Source organism: Xyrauchen texanus, chromosome 17 (genome assembly GCF_025860055.1).
Source record: "Xyrauchen texanus isolate HMW12.3.18 chromosome 17, RBS_HiC_50CHRs, whole genome shotgun sequence".
In the NCBI taxonomy this organism is placed as follows: Eukaryota; Metazoa; Chordata; class Actinopteri; order Cypriniformes; family Catostomidae; genus Xyrauchen; species Xyrauchen texanus.
The window spans coordinates 16,940,280-16,968,091 of record NC_068292.1 but is presented as its reverse complement, the minus strand read 5'-3'; the positions used below and the strand labels follow the sequence as shown (position 1 = coordinate 16,968,091).

Below are 27,812 nucleotides of genomic sequence, written 5' to 3'. Positions count from 1 at the left end.
TAAAAAAACGTGACTCTTGTTGGTTAACTTTTGATGATGGTTGCCATGAATCATGATGTTAGATTCTTGTCTTCATGCCAACACTATCTTCAGTCCTGTTTCAACATCATTATCTCCCTCCCTCTTCAGATTTATCCCGTTCTGTGTCTCTGTTTACATCTGCACCTCCTCCAGGTATGGGAGAAGTGGATTTACTGCAAGGAGGGTTGAAATGATGTTTAACCAAATAATAAAATAGACAAAAAAACACTTTTCTTGTGCTTCATAAAACAGAAACATGACAAATCTAATTTAAAGCTGAAGTGTGTAATTTTTTATGTTAAAATTCTTTCTCTTATCCCAGATCAATGTGCAGTGCAAAATATTAGTAAACCATTCGTATGTCGATTCCAATGAAATGTGTAAAAGTTAACATTACATCTACATGAAAATCCGACAATAAGAAAAAGGTACAAGACTGTGTGCTTACTGTCTTAATTGAGAGCTTCGTACAATCCTATGAAGCACTGCGAATGACGCAATCAAATTAAAATCAATGTAAAAAAGAAACCTATTTATTTTAAGATGTGTTCAAATAAGAAACAATATGTTTAGAATGGACATCTCGATTGTGTCATTCAGAGCGTGTAATTTGAGAGAGTGGTAGCTGCAGAGATTGTTAGGCTGGCTTTGTTTGTCATGATTCTCTGATTGGTCTAGAATTTCTCCTCAGGATCATGGGTAATATAGTTCTACACCAGTAATTCTGCTATAAAACACAATTTTTATGAGCTCAATTTCTCTTAACTCAAGATAAGTCAGTCTTTAAAAGTTTAGAACTTATAGTTAAAAAATGTCTCGCCTATGGAGAAAACGGATGGGTTTTTTACTTCTGGAACACAACTGTTATGCTCTATTTTGGTCAAATTAACGTGTAAACATGCTGGAAGTAGCCAATCTACAATTGCATTAACTAGGTCTATTAGTCCGACTTAAAAGTGGATGATTTTAGTTGGATTACATGACCAAAGTTCAGCCATGAAAACGCTTTATTAGGTAACCAATCACCTTGCGTCTCTGTCTTTATGTAACATTTAAATTGCTCAGTTTCACAGACAAGACAGTTTCACTCCAGTGTGCAGCAAGAGTTTATCCCTGAAACCCACCTCCACCCCAGCACCAATTGTCTATATCTGCTACATTGAGATAGTTTGTAATGTCTAATTGTGCAGCAGCATGTTCATACATGCTCGATACAATATGTCTCGCATTTTGTCGAATTGTGAAGCAGCAGCATGTTCACATGCTTAACTCAGAAAGTCTGTCGATGTTCTAGCAGTAGCAAGTCTCAATATTTGATCTGCAGCAACGTAATAGATCTAGTCGACCAAGAACAATATCCTTTCAATATGTCATACCAACATTATCATGCAAAATCTTTCTGAGAATATTGTTAACGTAACATATTAAAAAGACAAAATTAATATAGAAGTACTGTCTGAGGTGCAATCAAAATATACTTATGATTGTTTGAGCATTCCGACCAGCCTGAAACAGTAACATTGGCTCAACCTTTGGTCTGAGTTTGGGGTGGGGCTATCTGCTTGATTCTGTGTTTGGGAAACCTGTTTGAAAACAATTATAATTTTTTTTTTCAAATCGTTATTTTGTTAATAAATAAAATAATTACACTAGTTTGGTGACAGTAGGGGAGCAGAAATTACACACTTCAGCACTAACTGGCACAGAATGTGTATGTGGAAATTTGCATACTTGTTTCCACTCTGGGTGATGAGTCTCCTGCAGGTCTCCATCTGCACGTCCAGTCCTCTCTTCATACTGCATATCTCCATGTACTCATGCAGGTGTCGGTTCATGTCCGACTTTGCTGTGGCCAACTCCAACTATAGAGAAACAGACTGAGTCAAATGGGTCTGATGGGACATAGCTTTAAAGTCTTAATATTTTATTTGCATTTATTTACACTTTTAAACACTGCATCTTACTAATCAAGAAATGACTTACAGTAGTCTTTATGTGTAAAATATGTTAAACAGGGCTGTATGAATAGGATAATGCACAGTCAGTCATTATTGAAAATAAATCTCAACAGGGTGAACAGGACACAGAACAGAACAAGGCTGTGCAACAAAAATAACAAACCATTATGAGGACTGGGTTTCGTGTCACAGATCTTAATATACTGCATATTTTAGCACAGCTGGAACATTGTATTGAGCAATGAGTATCAAGGACCAGAATTTCCCTCTTTATAATTAGTGATAATGACTGGCTGACTGTACATTATCCTGCTTATTACACAGCAACTCACCAAATATTGATTTGAGCTGAAATTACTTTATTATGTTATAAGAACGACCACAGAGTGATACAAGAGACATACAACTAACTAAAGTCATTGGCAGTCTAGGTCAATTCTACAATTCTACAGGTCAATTATACAGTTCCCCTTCTGTCGCTCTCTCCACGTTGTGTCAGAGAAGCGACACTAGGGGTCTCTCTTGAGCGCCGATATTCACCTCTGGACTATGAAAAATGGCCAATGAGAGTTGACAACCAGTATTTGCATGTCCCGCCCCCAGACATACGGGTATTTAAGCGGCGCAAATACGGGAGTTCATTCAGAAAATTTCTTCGGAGCCGATGGTCGTGTCTGCAACTGCTGCGTGTACACACGTGTTCCTGTTATCCCTCTGCTGCATGCTGTTGGATTCTACGGCGCACAACAGTGGCTTTCTCCTGTTTGCACGGCTGTGCATTCTGATGTTATCTGATGCTGAGGACTCCCCTGGGCTGCCGCTTTTGGGCCTGCACGCCCAGGCTGAGGCTGACGCACAGATGACGGACATGCTTTCCCGGGCAGCCGACAGCGTGGGCTTGGATTGGAACCCTCCATCCTCCCCACAACCATCACGGCTCGACGACTGGTTCCTGGGGTCTGGGCGCCGCTCACAGCCTCGCCCCCCCCCGGTCCCGTTTTTCCCAGAAGTGGACAACGAGCTGACGTCTTCGTGGAGAGCACCCCTCTCCACTCGTCACATCGCTACAGGCTCGTCCTCCCTCGCCACCCTCGATGGCGGAGCGCCATGGGTACGAGGCGATTCCCCAGGTGGATAGGGCGGTTGCGATCCATCTATGCCCCGGTACCCCTACCACCTGGCGAGGTCGCCCCGTACTCTCTTCCCGGACCTGTAGAACAACCTCCTCGCTGACAACAAAGGCCTACAGCGCCACCGGACGCGCCGCTTCCGCCCTGCATGCCATGGCTCTCCTGCAGGTCCACCAAGCCAAGGCACTACGCGACATGCACAGGGGTGGCCCTGATCCCGACACGCTGCAGGAACTGCGCTCAGCGACCGACCTCGCCCTGAGAGCGGCGAAGGTCACAGCGCAAGCGCTCGGGCAGGCGATGGCCACGCTAGTGGTCCAGGAACGTCAACTGTGGCTGAACATGGTCGAGATGCGTGAAGCCGTCAAGACTCGCTTCCTCAACGCCTCTGTCTCCCAGTTCGGCCTCTTCGGCGACACCGTCGAGGACTTTGCCCAGCAGTTCTCCATGGTGAAGAAGCAGACGGAGGCCATCTCTCACATCATGCCTCACCGCAAGCCTGCCGCCACGGCCCATGCCCCGTCTGCTCGCCGAGGGCGTCCTCCCGCGGCCAGAGGGCAAGCCCCTGCTCCGCCTCAACCCGGGGGAAGCTCACGCCCCCTGTCTCACGGACCCCCTCGAGGACCCGGAAGGCTCCCAGGTGCTCCTGAGAGAATGCACCCAGAGCCCAAGACGTTAGCTCCGGAGGTGGTAAGACCGCTCCGTCCCCCGGTGGAGGGCCGGGAGGAGAATCCTTTGTTTTTTCATTTGCCGCACCCCCTAACACGGGCTGCGGTACCCAAATTCTCAATAAAAGAGCTATTTCCTTTGTCTCTGGGGCACATGGCCCGCAAATGGCATTCTCACGGCACACGGCACTCATGGGGCTCCATGGACGCGGTGTCCCCGCCACGACTGTTCCCCGGCCGGCCGGTTCAGACGAGTCCAGAGGACGCCAACACCAGACCTCCTCCTCAGTCACGAACCCGCCCCCCGCCGGGTGCACGGAGCAAGGTAAGTGCTTTGAGTTTATTCTCAGCACCAGAGCCTCGGGACGCCACGTTGCCTCCCGACGCCGCGTTACCTGTTCCGCACCGCTGCGAAGCCCCGCCGGGTATGTCCAAAAAAACCCGTCCCTTTGGTGCCCCTAGCACGGAGTTTAGACACGTGGCTTTCACTGCCCAACCCGTCACGCTGGCTGCACCGGACCATTCGACTCGGTTACGCAATTCAGTTTACCAGGTCTCCGCCCCCCTTCGTGGGCGTACATTTTTCCGCAGTACATGGCCAACATGCCCTCTTCCTGCGCGAAGAAATCGCCTCCCTTCTATTAAAGGACGCGATATAGCCTGTCCCTCCAACTGAAACGAAGAAGGGTTTCTACAGCCCTTACTTCGTTGTACTCAAGAAAGGCGGCGGCTTACGACCAATCTTGGACCTACGATTCTCAATCGGACCCTGTCCAAACTCCCACCCAGAAACAAATTCAATCTGGCGTCCGGCATCTAGATTGGTTCGCAGTGGTAGACCTGAAGGACGCGTACTTCCACGTCTCAATTCGCCCTCGACACCGTCCCTTTCTAAGGTTCGCGGTCGACGGCCAGGCGTATCAGTACAAAGTCCTCCCCTTCGGCCTGTCTCTGTCCCCTCACATCTTCACCAAAGTCGCAGAGGCAGCTCTTGCCCCGCTCCGAGAAGACGGCATACGCATACTCAATTACCTCGACAACTGGCTCATACTGGCCCACTCCCGAGAGTTACTATGCCCACACAGCGACCAGGTGCTCAGCCACCTCAGCCGTTTGGGGTTTCAGGTCAACTGGGAAAAGAGCAAGCTCTCCCCGGTCCAGAGCATCTCTTTTCTCGGTCTGGAGTTAGACTCAGTCCCAATGACAGCATGTCTCTCCAACGAGTGTGCTCAGTCAGTGCTGAAATGCCTCTCTTCCTTCAAGCCAGGTGCCATGGTCCCGCTAAAACATTTCCAACAGCTCCTGGGGCATATGGCATCCTCCGCGGCGGCCGCGCCGCTGGGGTTGATGCATATGAGACCACTTCAGCACTGGCTCCGGACTCGAGTCCCGAGACGAGCATGGCGCCGCGGCACGCACAACATAAAAATTACCTCTGCCTGCCGCCAGACCTTCAAACCCTGAACAGACCTCTGCTTCCTAAGGGCAGGAGTACCCTTGCAGCAGGTGTCCCGACGCGTTCCTCCAAATTGGGTTGGGGCGCCGTATGCAACGGGCGCGCAGCCGCAGGCCGGTGGAACCGAGGCCCGCTGCGCTGGCACATCAACTGCCTAGAGCTGCTGGCTGTTTTTCTGGCCCTGCAGAAGTTTCTTCCGTTAATTCGGAACAAACACGTCCTAGTCAGGACAGACAGCACCACGGTCGTAGCCTACATAAACCACCAAGGCGGAGTACGCTCCCTCCACATGTCACAGCTCGCCCGTCGTCTCCTCCTTTGGAGTCAGCAGCGACTGGAGTCACTGCGCGCCACTCACATCCCCGGCAACCTCAATGTGATAGCGGACGCGCTGTCAAGACAAAGCTTGCCTGGCGGAGAGTGGAGGCTCCACCCCCAGCCAGTCCAGCTGATTTGGGACCGGTTCGGCAAGGCTCAGGTAGACCTGTTTGCCTCCCAAGAAACCTCCCACTCTGGTATGCCCGGACAGAGGCTCCCCTCGGGGCAGATGCGTTGGCACACAGCTGGCCTGCGGGGCTGCGCTAGTACGCATTCCCCCCAGTGAGCCTTCTTGCACAGGTGCTATGCAAGGTCAGGGAGGACGAGGAGCAAGTCATTCTGGTAGCCCCTTACTGGCCTACCCGGACTTGGTTTTCGGACCTCACGCTCCTCACGACAGCCCCTCGCTGGCGAATTCCCCTGAGGAAGGACCTTCTTTCTCAGGGACGGGGCAGGCTCTGGCACCTGCACCCAGACCTCTGGAACCTCCACGTCTGGCCCTTGGACGGGATGCGGAAGATCTAGCCGGCCTACCACCGACCGTCATAGATACAATCAATCAAGCCAGAGCCCCCTCTACCAGGCATCTCTACGCTCTAAAGTGGCGTCTGTTCGCGGACTGGTGTTCTTCCCGAGCCGAAGACCCGCAGAAGTGCGCAGTTAGGTCAGTGCTCCTGTTTCTTCAGGAGAGGCTGGAGAGGAGGCTGTCCCCCTCCACCCTCAAGGTGTATGTCGCCGCTATCACGGCCCACCACGACACGGTAGACGGCAAGTCTCTTAGTAAGCACGACTTAATCGTCAGGTTCCTAAAAGGTGCCCAGAGGATAACTCCTCCCGGCCTAACCTGTTCCCTCCTGGGATCTCTCGGTCGTCCTTACGGGACTCCAGAGACCCCCCTTCGAGCCGCTTGACTCAGCTGGACTCAGGGCCCTCTCTCTCAAGACTGCCCTGCTGATCGCGCTCGCTTCCATCAAGAGGGTCGGGGACCTGCATGCATTCTCTGTTAGCGATGCTTGCCTGGAGTTCGGTCTAGCAGATACTTTCGTGATCCTAAGACCGCGACCGGGCTATGTGCCCAAGGTTCCTACCACGCCCTTCAGGGATCAGGTAGTGAACCTGCAAGCGCTGCCCCGGGAGGAGGCAGACCCAGCCCTTTCACTGCTGTGTCCAGTACGTGCTTTACGTATTTATCTGGACCGCACACAGAGCACCAGACGCTCTGAGCAGCTCTTCGTCTGCTTTGGGGGACAGCAGAAAGGGAATGCTGTCTCCAAGCAGAGACTCGCCCACTGGGTTGTCGACGCCATTTCCCTGGCTTATCACACCCAGGCCGTGCCCCCCCCTTGCGGGTCCGAGCTCACTCCACCAGGAGTGTTGCGTCCTCATGGGCACTGGCTAGGGGCACTGCCCTAGCAGACATTTGTAGAGCAGCGGGCTGGGCAACACCTAACACTTTTGCGAGATTCTACAATCTCCGAGTTGAGTCAGTATCGTCCCGTGTTTTCTCAGGTACCGAGCCAGTAGAACTCGGTGGCACGCCCACGATCTGACCGGGTGAATCGCTTGCACCTAGTGCCCTTCCCCCTAACCAGGGGAAACAGTGTGCCTTCATTCCCAGGAGATCTCAGGTTTGGGACACTGGTCGATTCCTCCCTAGCCCTCGTGGGTCGCAGTTCAGCGGAGGAACTCGCTGACCCAAGCCACTGCGGGTACCGCAAGCTACCCTGTACTGGTATAGGTGCTCCACAGGTAAGGCCTCCTTCGGACTCCCCTGTGTGTAACACCACGGTTCTGTCCCTCTGGCGAGCTGACTCCGTGTTTCCCTTAGGCAGTCATGGCTGCCTCGGCTGCCGTGCTGTATGTTCCCCCTCTATGAGGCTGGATCCACCACCGCACCGACTTTTCCACATAGGCCCTAAGCAGGCCTCTGATGGTTTTGCCACTTAAACTTGCCTCCCCTCTCGGGTAGGCGTGGCCTCTGCAGGGTCTTCTCCGCCCTGGATAAGGGCTAAGACCCCCTTCCCTCAATGCGTGTAAGGGCCCCGGCCTTAGTTGCTCTATGCGAGAAACATAGAGAGAAAAGAGGCCCTGCCAGGCTTGGCCCGTTCCCAGGTTGGCGGCCAGCACCTTGTTCCCCTCCAGGGTAACGATAAGGAATCCTGACGGCTTAAATGGGGCACTGGGGAAGGGTACGTGCAGCCTGATACAGTTGGTCGTCCTGCACATAAGAATACCTGCTCGCTCCTGTATCAGCAGTTCACGTACACGGCTCAGCGCATGGCACTTTTATAATTGGACCCCTAGTGTCGCTTCTCTGACACAACGTGATTTGCCACGTGCCACGTCGCTGATTTCCGGCTCCTCAGAAAAATCCTGAATGAACTCCCGTATTTGCGCCGCTTAAATACCCGTATGTCCGGGGGCCGTACATGCAAATACTGGTTGCCAACTCTCATTGGCCTTTTTTCATAGTCCAGAGGTGAATATCGGCGCTCAAGAGAGACCCCTAGTGTCGCTTCTCTTACACAACGTCTCGTTCCCTCCAGCAGGGAACGGAGGTTACATACGTAACCTAGACGTTTTGCTGTCATTATGCAAAAAATTTTGATCACAGAATGCCTCAATTGACCAATCAGAATCAAGTTTTCCATGAAAGCTGTGAAATAATAATCTGATAACACATGTATGAAAAGTAAAATTCAGGTTAATGTAAAAAAAACTCAATTCATCTGTACTTAAATCATCTCACCTCTATCTGGTCTATAGTCTCCTGATATTCCTTCTCCCTAGACTTAAATAGACACTCAGTGTCCTTAATCACCTCCTCCAAACACTCTTCCTGCTCAGACAGAGAGTGAGAGAGAGAGAGAGAGAGAGAGAGAGAGAGAGAGAGAGAGAGAGAGAGAGATACAGATAAATTTTCTTAGTGCTAAAGCACAAGCACTCAGCAGCAGATGAGATTTTACCAGAGGGAAAATAAAATACTAGATTAATGACCCCGCTGATGGCAAACTCTAAACACTTTGAATCCTTTGAGCTTTCCATGAAACGCAACACAATTCCAGCCAACATCGCATGAACAAATGTCAGTAATGTTTGGTATTGAACTGCCCCTCAGCAAGAGTAGCCTGACCTAAATCTGTGTATGTCTGCCTGTGTCTTATGCCCAAAACTCATGACTCAACATGACTGGATGAACAGTAGCATGCTATCCTATCTGGACAACCTCTTTCACACTCAGAGTGAGCAGGTGAACATGAGATTCAACCTATATCACATTTTATAATGTTGTTACTGTTTCTTAAAAATACAGCACTCATGGTGCAAGATGCTAAAAATAGCCCAACCATTCAAAAACAGCACATTCAGAATTAAAGTCCTATGTGAATGTGTGACACACTCGCTTGCTAAATGAATTGGTATGGACTGTAGGCAAGTGACAGGTTTATGTTTAATGAAATGTAGATATAAAACAATCAATATAAATATTTAAACTATTGATATTGTCTATTCAATTATTGAATAGCCTTCCACAATTATGTAATATCTTTGAAATATGTTAATTTAGCCAATTTTCTCAGCAAATATTGCAATTTACGATTAATTGTGATTAATTTGATTAATCAGCATATCATGCAATTAATTAAATTAAAACATTTAATTGAGTGTTACAATCTTGGATATTAAAAAAGAATAAAAGTTGTTCAACTCAAACTCAAAACTCTTAGTCTGAGTTCATCATCCACAGTGCTAAACACAGGCTTCAACTTCATAACACTACAACAACACAACAAGAACACCCTCTGCCCAGTGTAAACAATTACAAAAACGGCTATTGTTAAGCTTGCTTTTAAAGCACTCTTTAATCTTGAAAACAGTATTTAGGAACATCAGGTTGCAGGAGAGTATGTGTATGATAAAAAGACAAGAAATACTGCACTTTGTGGATATTTTCAGAAGCACTAAATGTCAGAAAAAGGACATGAACAGAGCTAGACATTAACGTTTTGGCGAACCAGACACTGCGGCTTGTGGTTTTCACTTGACACTAGCCATTCTGCATATTCACAAGCCAAAATCCCAACAAAAAATTACATTCCCTTTATGAAGTCAGTGCAGTAAATCTGATAATCAATGTAATGTGTTATTTTTTCACATTGATTTAATTTGATTATTTCTGATCCTTTATGTAAACAATTTTTTTCTAGAAAATGCTACCAAATTGGTGAATGGAAGGGGCAGTGCCAACTATATTGGACCAGACAGCAAACCCACATTTCAAGTATAGTTATTAATTTCACATGCAAAGAGGTTAACCACTCATAAAAGTGGTAATTTACATATGGTATGTCTATATGGAAGTCTTACTGGAAATGGTTTGTGAAATGCTAAATTATGAGCAGTTTTAATGCTAGAAACTTGGCTAACATTGTGGTCGGATCTCAGAGAAAAAAAAATGATATGAAGTGTAGGATATTGCCCCTTCAATTCATTAATGATGGTGAAGAATCCATGTATGCAAAAATGTGATTATTGGATAAGGAAGTAGTAAGCAATATGTCTTATGTCTATACAAGCTTTTCACACACAAATCAGATGAAGGAAAACATCACTCAACAAAATTTAAAAATCTGTCCAAGAATGCAATGCACGTACCTCGCCCTGACTGGTGTCGGCTGTTAAAGTGCATCCTGGGAAATCCTCCCACAGCAGCAGCGTCTCCTCTGTCTCTTCCCAAGCCAGAGAATCACAGTCATCCTCAAACTCACATTCACGCCTAATAAACACACATACACACGTCAAGTCATTATGTTAGTACAAATATTCACAATACATTTTGCTCCCAATATAAAATTAAGCACAATCGAAAATGGTTTTGATGCACCTTTTATTTACCATTAAAATGTCCTAAAATGTTTATCATTAGCCTAGGTTTACAATTCACAACTCTAAAGTATGAGAGCATTAAGAAAGATGTTTTAATAGAGCCTCTAATTTAAACATCAGTAGCAAAAATAATTATAAAAAAAATTATTAAATAGTTAAGTTAAGTTTTGATTCATTTCTGTAAATCAGTTCCCGGACCATAGCCCCCGGACATATGGGTATTTAAGCGGGAGTTCATTCAGGATTTTTCTGAGGAGCCGGAAATGGTCCGGCCACAACAGTGGCTCGGCTCAGTGACGTGGCAGGGGAGACACAACGTCTCGTTCCCTCCATCAGGGAACGGAGGTTACATACATAACCTAGACGTTCCCCTTCTGTCGCTCTCTCCACGTTATGTCAGAGAAGCGACACTAGGGGTCCACTTATAAAAGCGCCACGCTGAGCCGTGTACGTGAACTGCTGATACAGGAGCGAGCAGGTATTCTTACGTGCAGGACGACCAACTGTATCAGGCTGCACGTACCCTTCCCCAATGCCCCATTTAAGCCATCAGGATTCCTTATCGTTACCCTGGAGGGGGAACAAGGTGCTGGCCGCCAACCTGGGAACGGGCCAAGCCTGGCCGGGCCTCTTTTCTCTCTATGTTTCTCGCATAGAGCAACTTAGGCCGGGGCCCTTACACGCATTGAGGGAAGGGGGTCTTAGCCCTTATTCAGGGCGGAGAAGACAAAAGTGTTCGGTGTTGCCCAGCCTGCTGCTCTACAAATGTCTGCTAGGGCAGTGCCCCTAGCCAGTGCCCATGAGGACGCAACACTCCTGGTGGAGTGGGCTCGGACCCGCAAAGGAGGGGGCACGGCCTGGGTGTGATAAGCCAGGAAATGGCATCGACAACCCAGTGGGCGAGTCTCTGCTTGGAGACAGCATTCCCTTTCTGCTGTCCCCCAAAGCAGACGAAGAGCTGCTCAGAGCGTCTAGTGCTCTGTGTGCAGTCCAGGTAGATACGTAAGGCACGTACTGGACACAGCAGTGAAAGGGCTGGATCTGCCTCCTCCCGAGGCAGCGCTTGCAGGTTCACTACCTGATCCCTGAAGGGCGTGGTAGGAACCTTGGGCACAAAGCCCGGTCGCGGTCTTAGGATCACGAACGTGTCTGCCGGACCGAACTCCAGGCAAGCGTCGCTAACAGAGAACGCATGCAGGTCCCCGACCCTCTTGATGGAAGCGAGCACGATCAGCAGGGCGGTCTTGAGAGAGAGGGCCCTGAGTCCAACTGAGTCAAGCGGCTCGAAGGGGGGGTCTCTGGATTCCCAGGACGACCGAGAGATCCCAGGAGGGGAACAGGTTAGCCGGGAGGGAGCTATCCTCCGGGCACCTTTTAGGAACCTGACGATTAAGTCGTGCTTACCAAGAGACTTTCCGTCTACCGTGTTGTGGTGGGCCGCGATAGCGGCGACATACACCTTGAGGGTGGAGGGGGACAGCCTCCTCTCCAGCCTCTCCTGAAGAAACACGAGCACTGACCTAACTGCGCACTTCTGCGGGTCTTCGGCTCGGGAAGAACACCAGTCCGTGAACAGACGCCACTTTAGGGCGTAAAGATGCCTGGTAGAGGGGGCTCTGGCTTGATTGATCGCATCCCGTCCAGGGGCCAGACGTGGAGGTTCCAGAGGTCTGGGTGCGGGTGCCAGAGCGTGCCCCGTCCCTGAGAAAGAAGGTCCTTCCTCAGGGGAATTCGCCAGGGAGGGGCTGTCGTGAGGAGTGTGAGGTCCGAAAACCAAGTCCAGGTAGGCCAGTAGGGGGCTACCAGAGTGACTTGCTCCTCGTCCTCCTTGACCTTGCATAGCACCTGTGCAAGAAGGCTCACTGGGGAAAATGCGTACTTGCGCAGCCCCATGGGCCAGCTGTGTGCCAGCGCATCTGCCCTGAGGGGAGCCTCTGTCCAGGCATACCAGAGCGGGCAGTGGGAGGTTTCTTGGGAGGCAAACAGGTCTACCTGGGCCTTGCCGAACCGGTCCCAAATCAGCTGGACCGACTGGGGGTGGAGTCTCCACTCTCCGCCGGGTAAGCTTTGTCTTGACAGCGCGTCCGCCATCACATTGAGGTTGCCGGGGATGTGAGTGGCGCGCAGTGACTCCAGTCGCTGCTGACTCCATAGGAGGAGACGACGGGCGAGCTGGGACATGTGGAGGGAGCGTACTCCACCTTGGCGGTTTATGTAGGCTACGACCGTGGTGCTGTCTGTCCTGACTAAGACGTGTTTGTGCCGAATTAACGGAAGAAACTTCTGCAGGGCCAGAAAAACAGCCAGCAGCTCTAGGCAGTTGATGTGCCAGCGCAGCGGGCCTCGGTTCCACCGGCCTGCAGCTGCGCGCCCGTTGCACACGGTGCCCCAACCCAATTTGGCGGCGTCAGTCGTGACCAGAACAGCGTCGGGACACCTGCTGCAAGGGTACTCCAGCCCTTACAAAAGCAAAGGTCTGTCCAGGGTTTGAAGGTCTGGCGGCAGGCAGAGGTAACTTTTATGTTGTGTGTGCCGCGGCGCCATGCTCGTCTCGGGACTCGAGTCCGAAGCCAGTGCTGAAGTGGTCTCATATGCATCAACCCCAGCGCGCCGCGCGGAGGATGCCATATGCCCCAGGAGCTGTTGGAAACGTTTTAGCGGGACAACGGCGCCTGGCTTGAAGGAAGCGAGGCATTTCAGCACTGACTGAGCAAGCTCGTTGGAGAGACGTGCTGTCATTGAGACTGAGTCTAACTCCAAACCGAGAAAAGAGATGCTCTGGACCGGGGAGAGCTTGCTCTTTTCCCAGTTGACCTGAAGCCCCAAACGGCTGAGGTGCCTGAGCACCTGGTCTCTGTATGCGCATAGTAACTCTCGAGAGTGAGCCAGTATGAGCCAGTCGTCGAGGTAATTGAGTATGCGTATGCCGGCTACTCGGAGCGGGGCAAGAGCTGCCTCTGCAACTTTCGTGGAGACGCGAGGGGACAGAGACAGGCCGAAGGGGAGGACTTTGTACTGATACGCCTGACCGTCGAACGTGAACCGTAGGAAGGGTCGATGTCGAGGGCAAATTGAGACGTGGAAGTACGCGTCCTTCAGGTCTACCGCTGTGAACCAATCTAGATGCTGGACGCCAGATAGAATTTGTTTCTGGGTGAGCATTTTGAACGGGAGTTTGGACAAGGTCCGATTGAAAACTCGCAGGTCCTTTCTTGGGTACAACGAAGTAAGGGCTGTAGAAACCCTTCTTCGTTTCGGTTGGAGGGACAGGCTATATCGCGTCCTTTAATAGAAGGGAGGCAATTTCTTCGCGCAGGAAGAGGGCATGTTGGCCGTGTACTGCGGAAAAATGTACACCCACGAAGGGGGGGCGGAGACCTGACAAACTGAATTGCATGACCGAGTCGAATGGTCCGGTGCAGCCAGCGTGACGGGTTGGGCAGTGAAAGCCACGCCTCTAAACTCCGTGCTAGGGGCACCAAAGGGACGGGTTTATTGGACATACCCGGCAGGGCTTCGCAGCGGTGCGGAACAGGTAACGTGGCGTCGGGAGGCAACGTGGCGTCCTGAGGCTCTGGTGCTGAGAATAAACTCAAAGCACTTACCTTGCTCCGTGCACCCGGCAGGGGGCGGGTTCGTGACTGAGGAGGAGGTCTGATGCTGGCATCCTCTGGACTCGTCTGAACCAGCTGGCCGGGGAACAGTCGTGGGGCTGAAGGAGGGGACACCGCGTCCATGGAGCCGGGACTGTTGAGGCCTGAAAGCAGAGTGCCGTGAGAACGGCATTTGCGGGCCATATGCCCCAGACAAAGGAAATAGCTCTTTTATTGAGAATTTGGGTACCGCAGCCCCCGTTAAGGGGTGCGGCAAATGAAAAAACAACAGATTCTCCTCCCGGCCCTCCACCGGGGGACGAAGCGGTCTTACCACCTCCGGAGCTAACTTCTTGGACTCTGGGTGCGTTGTCTCAGGAGCGCCTGGGAGCCTTCCAGGTCCTGAGCGCAGTTCCTGCAGCGTGTCGGGATCAGGGCCACCCCCGTGCATGTTGCGAAGTGCCTTGGCTTGGTGGACCTGCAGGAGAGCCATGGCATGCAGGGCGGAAGCGGCGCGTCCGGTGGCGCTGTAGGCCTTCGCTGTCAGTGAGGAGGTTGCTCTACAGGTCCGGGAAGGGAGTACGGGGTGACCTCGCCAGGTGGTAGGGGTACCGGGGCATAGATGGATCGCAACCGCCCTATCCACCTGGGGAATCGGCACGTTCCGCCGTCGAGGGTGGCGAGGGCGGACGAGCCTGTGGCGGTGTGACGAGTGGAGAGGGTGCTCTCCACGAAGACGTCAGCTCGTCATGCACTTCTGGGAAAAACGGAACCGGGGCGAGGCTGTGAGCGGCGCGCAGACCCCAGGAACCAGTCATCCAGCCGTGATGGCTGTGGGGAGAATGGAGGGTTCCAATCCAAGCCCACGCTGTTGGCTGCCCGGGAAAGCATGTCGGACATCTGTGCGTCAGCCTCAGCCTGGGCGTGCAAGCCCGAAAGCGGCAGCCCAGGGGAGTCCTCTGCATCAGATGCCGCACCCTCTGATGTCGCGGCGAGCTCATCGGCTTCCATCGCAAGAGGGTCGGCTGACTGGCTGTGAGGCAAGTCGCCGCCGCCTCGAGTACGGACGGGAATCAACGAGCGTGCTGGGGCGCGGGTGGTCCGAGGGGGCGTACCTGGCGGAGCTGCACCCGCAGCCATCCCCAAATCGCCTCCATCGCCAGCCGCATCGTCCTCAATCCCGTCGGAAGAAGGAGCAATACGGGGGGCGGCTGGAGTGGCTTGCTCACGGTTGTAAGCAAGCCGCGACCGCAACGTTGTCATGGTCATGTTCTCGCAGTGAGAACATGAACCATCCACAAACGCAGCCTCGGTGTGATCGCTACCCAGACACATGAGACAGCGCCTGTGGCCGTCGGAAGCGGAGAGCACTCTACCGCATCCAGAAACAACACAGGGGCGGAAGGGGATCTTTATAAAGACGCGTCCTTAAAAGGTTAAAAAGTTTTGCTCTTTTAGAGGAAATTACTCTTTTAAATAAAATCACTCTTTTAGGGAAAAAGCTTGTGAGAGTTTTTAAATCTGCACTGTTGATGCGCCCAGGGGCAGGAATGCACAGCTGTGCAAACAGGAGAAAGCCGCTGTTGTGCGCCGTGGAATCCAACAGTTATGCAGCAGAGGGATGACAGGAACTCGGTGTGTAGTATGCAGCAGTTGCAGACACGACCATCGGCTCCGAAGAAATTTTCTGAATGAACTCCCGTATTTGCGCCGCTTAAATACCTGTATGTCCGGGGGTGGGACATGCAAATACTGGTTGCCAACTCTCATTGGCCTTTTTTCATAGTTCAGAGGTGAATATCGGCGCTCAAGAGAGACCCCTAGTGTCGCTTCTCTGACACAACGTGGAGAGAGCGACAGAAGGGGAATGCTAATTTCCTTACACCACTTAAGGGAATAAGAGACAGTGGTTTAACATTGGTATCTCTCAGAGAACACAGCTATAACGTGGTCATGTAAACGCATAAGCAGCATTCTAACCAGTTTTTGAGGAGTGCTCATGTGCGTAAAGAGACTGGAAAACAAACGTCATAGGATCATAGAGCCCAACAACAGAGAATTGAACATTTCTGGGAGTACAATGGGAAAAGCAAATACAATATAAACTATACCCATTTATGCACATCGATGTAAAATATTGACTATCCCTCAAGTTTGCCTTTATGGTTGTACATTCAGGGAAACCCAGAGTTTTATGTAAGAGGGAATCCCACAATAATGCATCGCAACTTAGCTGCAGTTCGTGATATTAAGTTAAAGAAACAAACATAGCAACAAATCTGGAATATCTGGAAATAAAACAAAGCAACAGAGAATCAAATATTGAAGTCTTCCTCGAGTAGTATGAGCCTCCGCATGCAGAGTCTTCGCAGTGTAATGGAAAATGAGCCACGTGATAAGATGTGCAGATTGACGGTCTCAGAAGCGGAGGCAAATGAGACTTGTCCTCTGCCACCTGAATTAAGGTGAGTAACCGCGCCACCACGAGGACCTGCTAAGTAGTGGGAATTGGGCATTGCAAATTGGGAGAAAAGGGGATAAAATAAATAAATAAATAAAGGAGGGGGAAAGGAATGGGAACTTGGGCACCCACAAGGCTATGGCTCAAACTACATTAAACATTACCTTGAATCTGAAAACAATAACCCTTTAAACCATTTCAAAGCAAATACATATGTCCATTCATTTTTATAAATTATCTTTATTACCCAGTCCTAGACAAAATATAAGGTGGAAAAGAACAGCCAAGATGCAGTTCACAGTTTGGAACCGCAGCTCTGACCAAATATTGAACTGCTTATGAAAGTGCTCACAGTTGGGTTAACATCCTCTGCATCTCTTCATTGATCTGCAGGGCTGAAGGGGTGCACACGTCCTCCTCTCTCGCACCACCTCCATCACTCTCAGAGGTGCTGACTGGCTCATCTGTCTCACTGCCATTGACAGGCTGAGATGCTTTTTTACGGGCACGAGAGGTGATGGCATTCTGAGGGCTGGGAACCTGAAACAGAAAGAGAGGGAAGGTAATACCACTGAACTTAACTTAAAGGAGTAGTTCACCCAACAATGAAAATTCTGTCATCATTTACTCAGCCTCAGATTATTCCAAACCTGTATCAGAGCTTATACAAGGATGGCCAGGGGACAAAACCTGGTGTGCCAGTTGATGAAACTGGTGTGCCAGTGCTGCGTTGTCACTACTTCTTACGGTTGTTCAGTATGTACAGTTCATGTTTTTATGCCTTGCAAACTTAAGCATTTGGTTTTCTGTGAAATATTGATCAAAACTGTTCCAAATTCTGCTGATTTCACCAAGATTGTTAGAATGGCTTGATAAGAATAAACTTGATAAGTAGTTTGGCTTGAGAGAGCCGTGTCTGAAAGTTTAAATAGTTTTGAAGTTTGATTGGTTAACTATTGGTTGGTTATACAGACATTACTGAGACAAACAGCCAGTTGGCTAGCTAGATGAGAGAGAGAGAAATAGTGAGAGCAACTTAAAGGAATATTCCAGGTTCAATACAAGTTAAGATCAATCGACCACATTTGTGGCATAATATTGATGACTACAAAAATTTATTTTGACTCATTCCTCCTTTTCTTCATAAAAAGCAAAAATGTAGGTTACAGTTAGGCACTTAAAATGGAAGTGAATGGGTTTAAAGGCAGAAATATGAAGCTTATTTTATAAAAACACTTACATTAATTCTTTTGTGTATATTTTGAGCTGTAAAGTGGTTTAATTCATAATTTTTTAGGCCGTTTTAGGGTTTTCGGCATTACATCATCATGGCAATGAAGTTGTAAAATTGGATATTTCGACTGTCTTGTTTTGTGTGCTCCGGATTTGCTTCACATTTGTCTGCCATTTCAGAAAAGCAATAGGGTACTCTGAATGCAGCCTTCGAATGCATCCTTCTTTCACAGGAATTCAGAGGATGCAAGAGATGCATCCTTCATTGGCACTCACAACCCACTATTTCTCAAAAAAATGACGTTGATTTATCCAAAATATGATGTTCAAATGCAAGTAATGTTAATTCCCATGTTGAAGTACCTCGGTAGAGGGGAGTGAAATATACAGTATATTGGCCCCATTAACTTTCATTTTAAGTGCCTTACTGTAACCCAGATTTATTTATTTATTTTAAAAGAGGGACATGTAGAGATTAAGTTTTTAAGTTATCAACATAATACCACAAATGCTGCCAGTTGAGCTTAACTTGTATTGAACATATTGAACAACATCTCCAAATATTCAAAATAAATCTCTCTCTCTCTCTCTATTCCTTGTCCATTTTATTTTAGTTTTTTTGACAGCTTTAATAGGCCCATTTGAACCTTCCATCAATGTAAATCTATGTGATTTTCAAATTTTTTGATAGTCCACTCTATGAAAACTGTTATTTGGTTCAGTTAGAAGTTTTAGCAACCCTTGTCAAAAGCAGTCTGAAGGTCTGTGCCGAGTTAGGTTGCTTGAAATCTCTAGGAGGAGTCACTGTCAACAGCAATGGAATGGCATCCGTGAATGTCATTTATAAACGTTACTAGGCAACCAGTAATGGGAACGCCCACTAGCGCCCTAACCGCCAGCCACTGGCGTCCTGCAGCGACAAAGTCGCTGGCAGTGTGTTCGCAGCTTGAGAAACATTTCAGTCAAGTGTTTCGAAACCTTTGACCGGTAGTGTATATCTGATTTTCTTTCTTCTGTTGAACACAAAAGGAGAAGTTCAGCATAATGCTGACATCTCTGTTTGTGGTCTACAGAAGAAAGAACATATTTGGAACAACTGAGGGTGAGAAAATATTGACAAAATTAAACTTTAAAGTGAGCCATCCCTTTAATTGTTTTCTTGAACCAAATATAGTGCTAGACCAAACATATGAAGAGGTTGAACCGCTCCCTTGTCCACACATCATGCAATACGGATCAGTTCTCAGAGCCATTAGTGCACGCATCAGCAGAAAAAACACTGCAGCTGAATCAGAGAGTGAGCCAGATACACAGAGAGGCTCTTTATACATATGAATTGTAAGGGTGCAAGATAACAGGATAAATTACATCCATATAAACAGATAAAACCATCTTATAGGGGTGAAACATGTAGCATAATATTTAAGGCAAAATCTAAATGTGAAAGGGAGTTCAGGTGTTGAGTTTATGCCATAAACATGTCCAATGTTTTTTTTATTTTTTATTATCAACATCATCATTTCAGTTTAAAATGTATATGATATACGAAGGAAATGGTATTTTAGATGACGTCACAGGTCAAATAAAAATGTTGACCATTTTAATCACGTTTCCTTCAATATATCCTTTTTATATCAACCACCCAGATGTCTGTGTGTGAGAGAATACCTTATAGATCTTGATCGGATCTTCACAGTTTCTTTGTTGGGCAACGTCACACAGGCGAGCTGTGATATCAATGCGTCTGCAGATGTCCATGTCCACCTTCATGGCTTTCTCCTGGATTTTACTGTCCAGCTCTGACAGGTTCTGTATGTGTACAGATATGTGTGGGTATTTTGTGTCATTTGAAGCAAATGTAATTACATTACTGATAGTCTCTTCCTGTTAATAACATAAGTAAATTCCTATAAAGCCTTCCTTTTAGTATTGATGACAATGGATCTCATCACAGTTTCAGATGTAGCCTACTACTGTGAAACTGAAACTGCAGTGACACTCAATAAGGCAAACCGTGATGTTTGTATCATTCCTTGGACAAACAGCTAGCAGCAAATGTGTGTACTAATTGTCATTTACAAAAACAAGCTATTTTTAGCTCTTTGAACTTTATGATAAATCATTTCTGGGAAGGATATTTGATAAAAGGTAGGGTATTGTCTCATTGTCAGAAAATGAATTCAATGAAACACTTTCAGAAGCTTCAAATAAACAAAGTGCAAATTATGTTTGTATTAATTATATAAAAAAAGGGTGGGCAATTCTAACTATATTCTGAGCATGTGTGTGTTTGCGTGTGAGCATTTATGTGAACATTCATAACACAAACTTGTATCCTTCTCTGAGTTATTCCTTCAGAAAATGTTATGATTGTGGTGGTGCTCTCAAAAATGAATCTAGCAGCTATGAATGCACATTACAGTTCTTTTCAGAAACAAACTGACTTTGTGTTTATTTAAATGCTACATGAGCGATGCAATTAAATCAAATGGCTGCTGCAAAATAAATAAAAAAACAGCTTAGAGCAGCATGAATTTCCATGTTTGGTTCAGGCTGGTTAATGCTGGTTAGTGCTACTCCGATGCTGGTCAACCAGTGTGGTTCTGATGATCCAGTTGGCAATCTGTGGTTAAAGACCTCATTAAAGCAAAATTGTAATTTTGTAGTTTTAGTCCATGCCTGTTAGCTGTGAGGTCATGTATATGCTTGTGTACTCCTAAAAGTTGACAAAATTAACTTTTAGCACATATACATGGACAACAGACAAATATTGATGACTCATCTTGCACTCATGGGCATGTCAACATTTTTATCCAATAAAATGCTGTCTAGAATTAGAATGTCCCTCCCCCTTCCCATACTAACTCCTTCTGACTAGCAATAACAAGGAGCAAATCATGTCACTGTAATGTAAATTAAAGGCTATTGTTTTTAAAAAAGGCACTTTGTTTCAATAGGAAATGTGTCACAGGAAAGAAAACTGCACTTGCCATTTCATGGGGACTTTAACAACTGAATCAATCATGGAACAAAATATAACATATCCTGTAGGGATCAGCTATTCTGTTTTTGGGTTTTTTCCATCATGGAAGTCTTTATTAAAGGTGTATTGTATATTAAGGTGTTGCATTGTATTTGATGAATGTGCGGTTTGGTATATCTGGAGCATATTTACAGGAGGTTTGACTGAGTGTTTTGCCTCTCACACTCACATTAATCATGAGTCCTTTAAAGAGCACAAGTTCGGCTTTCAGCTGTTGCACATTGAGGGCCAACTCATCCTGACAAACCTCGCTCTCCTGGAGGTCCTATACATTGAAACGTATATCCAAAAACATTCTTGTTAGTACACAATTATCTGGCCATACAGAGAAACACATTTCATACTTCCTACAACCCAGGTAAACCTAACTCATAATGTCCAATAGTCTTAGAGTCCACCTACTTAGCCACAATGAGCAAATAAAGGGTCAGGACTCAGGATAAGTTGTAATTAACATCTTAGATGCACACTTAACATCTACAAACAGCACATTAGTTAAAAGAAAGACCTTCTCTTTTCTTTGAACTGATGTGATGTTTGCAGATGGCTTTAAAAGGTGTTCCTCACCTCCTGTAGATCATTGACTCTCTGCTCCATGTCCATTCTGATGGTGTATTCATCTTCCCATCTGAGAGCAGAAAACCAGAAAAAAAAGAACCAAACTCAGAGCATGTGTGCCAACAACAACATGAACTTTAGCTGTTTTTGATTTGACCAACTAAAGATTTGAATAAATCATGCCTTACGTATCCAGAACATTTTAAAGGGATAGTTCACCCAAAAATGCATTGTATGGACCTACAGTGCTGAGATGTTCTTCTAAAAATCTTCTTTTGTGTTCTGCAGAAGAAAGAAAGTCATGCACATCTGGAATGGCATGAGGATGAGTAAATACTGAGATAATTATAATTTTTTTTGGTGAACAATCCTATTTTAAGTGACTTTTTTATAGCATAAGTCTAAAAACGAAAAAAAGAAAAAAACAAACATTGACCTGGTGATATTAGCCCAAGTTAGTTTATCCCACCCACCGCAGAGGTCTTGACGTTCCCGCCTTATCCAACAATTAAAAAAATGCAATAATGTTAGAATTTTTTACATAATAAATTGAATTGACATTCAATTCACTGTGGTAAAGAACCATTTTTAGTGACTAATTTTAATTAAAAAAAAAAAACATACTAGTGCAATCGTAACACATGATTTGCCCTCCTATTAAAAAAACTTAACATTCCATAGAATTGACACCAAATTTTTGTAAAAGCGTTGCAAATCTCATATAAAATGAATACAATATAAAACAGCATATAATATTTAATTATAGACCTCCTGCAGTTGTCAAACAATATGTCCTGGTGATCAAGATTGCCTTGACCATTTGTAAAATACAAATTGTCATATTTGACAACAACTAGCAGTAAAGTGCAGCTGAAAAGTGTTTATGTAGTCTTCATGTGTAATTATTTTTTTCTGTGACTGTGCTAGCTCAACTTAAGTGTAATGACTGCATACTTTCAGTCCTTTAAATGATCCATCCGTTCAGTCAGGGCTAATTTAATGTGTAGTTGTTCAACAGTAATATTGTCCAGTGCAGTAGTACAGTGAAATGAGGTGGAACAGAACAAGCCCCGGTCTTATGTAAGAGCAGTTTAACATTCAGAGCACTGCAGCAGCCTCTACATTTATTAAACATCCTCGCTGGATTGTAAGGTTGGTCTCAGGCTATGCATTACTGCCAATTCATGGTGCACACACACAGTTACTGAGGGGAGTGACAGATCATAAGAGCGAGGGGGGAGAAAGGGTGGAGAGAGAGAGAGAGAGAGAGAGAGAGAGAGATGCTTCTTCTCTGCAGCCTGAGTCCTTATGTATGTACTGCAATGCAGAAACAACATAGATCACTGCATGCTGCTTGATGTTCTGGTTCAGATGGAGTGGTTGAGAGAGAGACAGAGACTTGCATGAGTCTAAATAAGACTAATGACACGAATAGCATGTGTTAAAGAGTTAGAAAGATCCAATAAATGGTACTTTCCATGAATAGAGTACAAAACAGGACCTGAAACTCTGAAAAGGGTATTTTGTCCTTTTTCAATAAATGGTCAGTAAAAGGAGGTGCTTAACCTTCAGCAAACATTGTTTGTCAACCTCAGGAGGTCAAACCAAATATTATGTGAGCTGATATATTTCTATTCATTTTTCAATGCAATTTTTGCAATCCTGTTACCCAAATTTGGGACATGTCTACATACTTTTTAAAATACTTTGTGATTGTATTATTTTCTGGCAATAAATATTAAACAAACATAATAATTAAATAGACCAAATGTATTTAATAAAAAAAAAATGCTTGAATGTTTTGTAGCCTAAATTATACTATTAATCGGTATAGCCAAGCAAGATTTAGACCAAATGTAGTGTATCGTTATCGATGAACTTATATTTCCCAAAAATTACAGAAAAATATTATTTTGATAATAACAACAAGCATAACAAGGTGTAACAAGGTTGCATGCTGAGCTATTTTTGCAATAGAGTGAGAATTAAAATGTGGGTAAAATGTTGAGTTTTGGCATTATCGGACAATTTGAATTGTTGGATAAAGTTAAACAGGTCCAGAGGGATATAGACATTTGATGTGTTGAAAACCAACTACCATACTTCTCATGCTAGCTAATAGCTCATTTTATAGACATTAGTTTATCTATCCAATAGTTCTCAAAACAAATGTAATGGAATTTGTCCCTCTAATGCCATTAAAAATGTCATGGGACACCAAAATGTAACGTATACGTGGAATGTACCAGATAGATCAAAACAGACTTTCTAGGATGATTGCCACAGATACCGAAAGTCTGCTTACTAAATTAGCAAGCCAGAAAATAAATAGAAATGAAAAACAGAAAGCCATGAGAAGAGGTGAAACCAGAGTAAATGGCAAAGCAGCCAGAGAGAAAGATGCTGAAAACGCGATAACATCTGCTATGAAGACCGAGAGTGAAAATGACTTTTCTGCTTTTCAAAAGTGTCTTCACCTGTCCTGATGAGTCAACACACATACAGTAATGAGTGTGTGTGCTGACTGTCCATTCAGCCCTAAATTAATGACTGACAGCAGGTGGAATGTGGCGCTCTGGCTGCTGCAGGTCTGGACATAAACAGCCGTTGGCTTTCCTAATGGTTTGAATACCTCTGCTTATGAGAACACTGAGCCATTATGAGTAGAACTTCTATATTTCCATTTTGCTGGAATTTTGAACACCGGTAAAGGTGTTTACAAACAACACAAAATCGGCATAATGGGTAAAAATGTACCTGTGTGAATCTTATGCTGCTAAAGACCTTGCACCAATAAAAGAATGCCTTTTAATGCGTTTACATGACCACACATGTTGTCGGCTTATTAGGTGCTCACTGTGAATTTGCTTGATATATTTCCCTTTGAAACAGGCCGTTTGAGCAGGATTTTGTAACATGATCACATAGGAAGTCGGCATGTTGTTTTCCGACAGTTCCAGTACACTAGGATCGGCCACATAATGCAGACTCACTGACGAGCTTTGATTTGCTACTTGCTATATGGTTGCAGGTGGTATTAGGGGATGTGACGTTCTTAATCTAGAGAACATTTGATTGGACAAAAAATAATTGTTGTGTAGGAAGGACATAACATTTTTGTCTGTTTCCCAGAAGACAACGTTTTAAACACATATCTATCTGCTAATAGTGAATTTTGTCTACATTTAGGAGTAAACTAACAAATAGACAACCTCAAAGCTAAAAAACATGGACTAAAAGCCTCAAAACTTTCATTTTGATTAAAGGTGACCCAGTATATTTACCTCCACATAATTTGAACACAAGAGTTTTACTAATGAAGGACAAAATTTGCCACTTTAAAATCTTGTATTAGATAACGACAGTTTCTGTGACCCTCCATTTAAAAATCTCAGAGAATATTTAGTCCCACGTGATGCTTATAACCTCAGTAGCCTTGAGAAATAAAGATCATGTCTACTTCATGTCTCTGCACATGACTGCCAGCAAATGATAAATGCACATGTGCTCCATTTCATCATACAAATGTTGCAAGTCACAACTCGTTTTTTCTTAACAGATTCCAGCCACAGGATCACTAATATTTTGTTGTTGTCATTAAGACCTATTTTAAGGCACTAAAAAGTAAAAAATAAATAAAAATAAACCAATTCATATTAGCAGCAACAGTTTTAATTAATGCCTGAATTAAAGCTAGATAATGTATTCGCTGAGCATTCACTTCAATTAATGCAGCCTACTCTGCATTACCAAAGTGTAATGCACGGTTCCATTATATAAGAGAGAGAAAGCTTTCCTCTCAGTACCAGGAAGTGGACAGAGCATTAGAACATGCTAAAATAATCCAGTGTGCAGGTGACATATCCTCCTGAGACCCAGCATTTGGCATTTATTTATTTTTAACATTATTATAGTGTTTACTGCTAAAGCAAAATATTGCAAAGACATTTATTATAAAGAATAACATTAACAATAATTGTATAGTATTATGATGTTAATATTGTAATTATATTATAATTGTATTATTTTTATAATCACATACTGTCAGTATAATAAAATTGTTTATCTCATTACCTTGGCCACACCCCCAAACATTTGGTATAATAGAAAAGTCCTGAATGTCCTCTTAAAGATACACCATAAATGCCACTGATTTAAAAACAGTGACATGCAATGTCTCAGAAATATTAACTAAAACGTATAAACACTAGACTGGGCAAAAATTATTTGCTGGATTTCATGAGGATATTCAAATTGATTTGGCTATGATTTTTCATTAAGTGCCATCATCGCTCACATTAAACAGAAAGGTTGGGGGCTTTGCAGAAAAGGCCTGAAATAAGCGCCCAACACTGAACCTTTCTTATAAACAAACATTTCAGCCTGTCAAATATACAACACATATCCTATTCTCCATATTCACCTTCGCTTGTACTCATCCCTCTCCCTTTTGATTTTAGCCAGGACGTTATAAAGTGCTCTGATCTCTGGGGTGATGGTATCTATCTGGACGCCCACTCCATCCGGGTGGACCCATGAAACTCCTGGACTGGTGACCTGAGTCTCTGACCCGCTTCCCAGTTTACAGGTGTGGCTGAAGGACCAGATAGTGCCTGGGAGGAACCGTGGAGGAGGGTTAGGCGATGTCCCGGTGCCAACACTGCTGACATGAGGAGTGTTATTGGAGTTGTTGGTGTTGGCCGAAGCGGCTTCGGTGGTGGGTGTAGAGAGACTAACCGTGATGGTCGGGTTTCTGTTGGAGTTTGGGTCTGTTCTGCTTTCATCATCAGCTTTACTGGGCTCAAGTTTGAGGACAGTTGTGAGAGAAGGCACAAACAAACTAGTGGGTCGTTTAGCAGAGTTGTTGGTGTTTTGGAAGGGCAGAGACCCAGGCCAGACAGGAAAAGGCCCAATAAACTCAGTCTGGACCCCAATGTCTTTGGTCTTTCCATCCTCCAAGCACCCACCTGCATTATTGCTGCCTAAAGCCTGCTGCAGCTGTAACTCCAATATCTTATTGCGTCTCTCGAGTTCATGCACTTTGGCAAGAAAGCATCGGAACCGCAGATTGAGGGTCTTCAGGACACTGATGTTGGAGCCCAGGTCGTTTCTCAATGCCATGGCTATAGGAGGAGGAGGTTGGGACCAGTGGAGGGATGGGTTGAAATTTAGGTAAGGCAGCCCAGTCTGGGACGATGCTGGAAGGTCAAGTGCGGTTTGGGGGACGCCAGCTGGGCCCAGTCCCAGTCCGGAATGCTCTCCAAGGAAAAAAGCGGTTGGGTCAGGAACTCCGAGGACGGCAGCCTCGGGGAGTAAGCCGGAGGGTGAATCGGGATGGCCAAGTCCTCCTGGGTTCTGATGCTGCTGGTACTGCTGATAATTGTGATAATGATGGTGATGATGGTGATGGAGAGGAGAATTCATGCTACGGTACGGGAAACTGAAGCGCTGCAGATCGGGCATGAACACCAGCTTTACCTGACACTCTAAACACTAAACAGCTTGATTTCAAAAGTTAATGATGCTCGCCGTCACAATGATGTAACGACGTAATGTCCACATTTAACCAGCTAAAGCCTTATATAACGAGTTAAGAGTATTACTGATTGCGCGTGAATGCCGAGTAAGAAGGATGAATACACGCTGATGGAGATCTTCACTGCAGCAACACGGATAAAAGAGCAAAATATGGACACATTTTGGATGTAAAATGGATACTAAAATCAAATAAAGCACTATTCTAACAAGCTAATTAAACTTAAATGACTATTCTAAACAGAAATACGTTTAAAAAAGGTCCAAACGCAGGTATTGCGGCATCCCAACCTGAAACCTGAATCCACTTGAGCGCGTCTCTCTGCAGGGCTTCAGCACGCGCACTAGCGCAATATCAGCAGTAGCCTGGTCTTCAAACTGCTTAACTTCAATATTCCACAGCTGTAATGTGGTGTTTGTTAGATGACATCGCACAATTGTCCTGTTGTATACAAGCCATCACTGGTCAAAAGCAAACACTAGCGCCTTTTGTCTTCTTCCTCCTTGTGGGTTTGTGTCTGAGGAGAGGTACTTAACGGTAAACACAACTATTACGTCATGCATCATAATAACAAGGCAAATCTGACATCACAGATCTACAACAAATAAACCTTTTACTTCAGTGTAAACACGTGCAATCCCTTAGGATAATTTGTCTCCCTTTATATTTCATATTTGAATATATCTTTGTACATCTCCTTATTTGGACATACCTTTATTTATCGTTTTGTCTTCCTTTATAAACTGTGAGTTTTAATTGGAATATATATATTTTTTCTTTCTTTTTTCCCCAAATAGGCTAATAACTATGCAGTTAATCATGTTTTATTTTTTTATTTATTTTTTTACAGTGTAAATATATTATTCATGAGAACAAATTTGTTGAATCTTTGCCTAGATTCAATATCCTTTTGAAATATTTTACCTTGTACAATCTCTAAAACTCATTAA

The 27,812-nt window shown here is 45.6% G+C and overlaps 1 protein-coding gene across 1 annotated transcript; it reads right to left on the bottom strand.

The window, feature by feature from the left end:
- Positions 1-109: 109 nt before the first annotated feature.
- Positions 110-26,849, bottom strand: LOC127658182 (non-homologous end joining factor IFFO1-like). Its single transcript, XM_052147328.1, has 9 exons — positions 25,750-26,849; positions 21,336-21,396; positions 20,938-21,033; positions 19,394-19,534; positions 16,845-17,032; positions 10,208-10,328; positions 8,301-8,393; positions 1,753-1,883; positions 110-194 (listed from the first exon to the last, which is right to left on the bottom strand). Exons 1-9 carry the CDS (start codon positions 26,787-26,789, stop codon positions 110-112), a joined length of 1,956 nt encoding a protein of 651 aa, XP_052003288.1. The 5' UTR covers positions 26,790-26,849.
- Between the last annotated feature and the right edge of the window lie 963 nt (positions 26,850-27,812).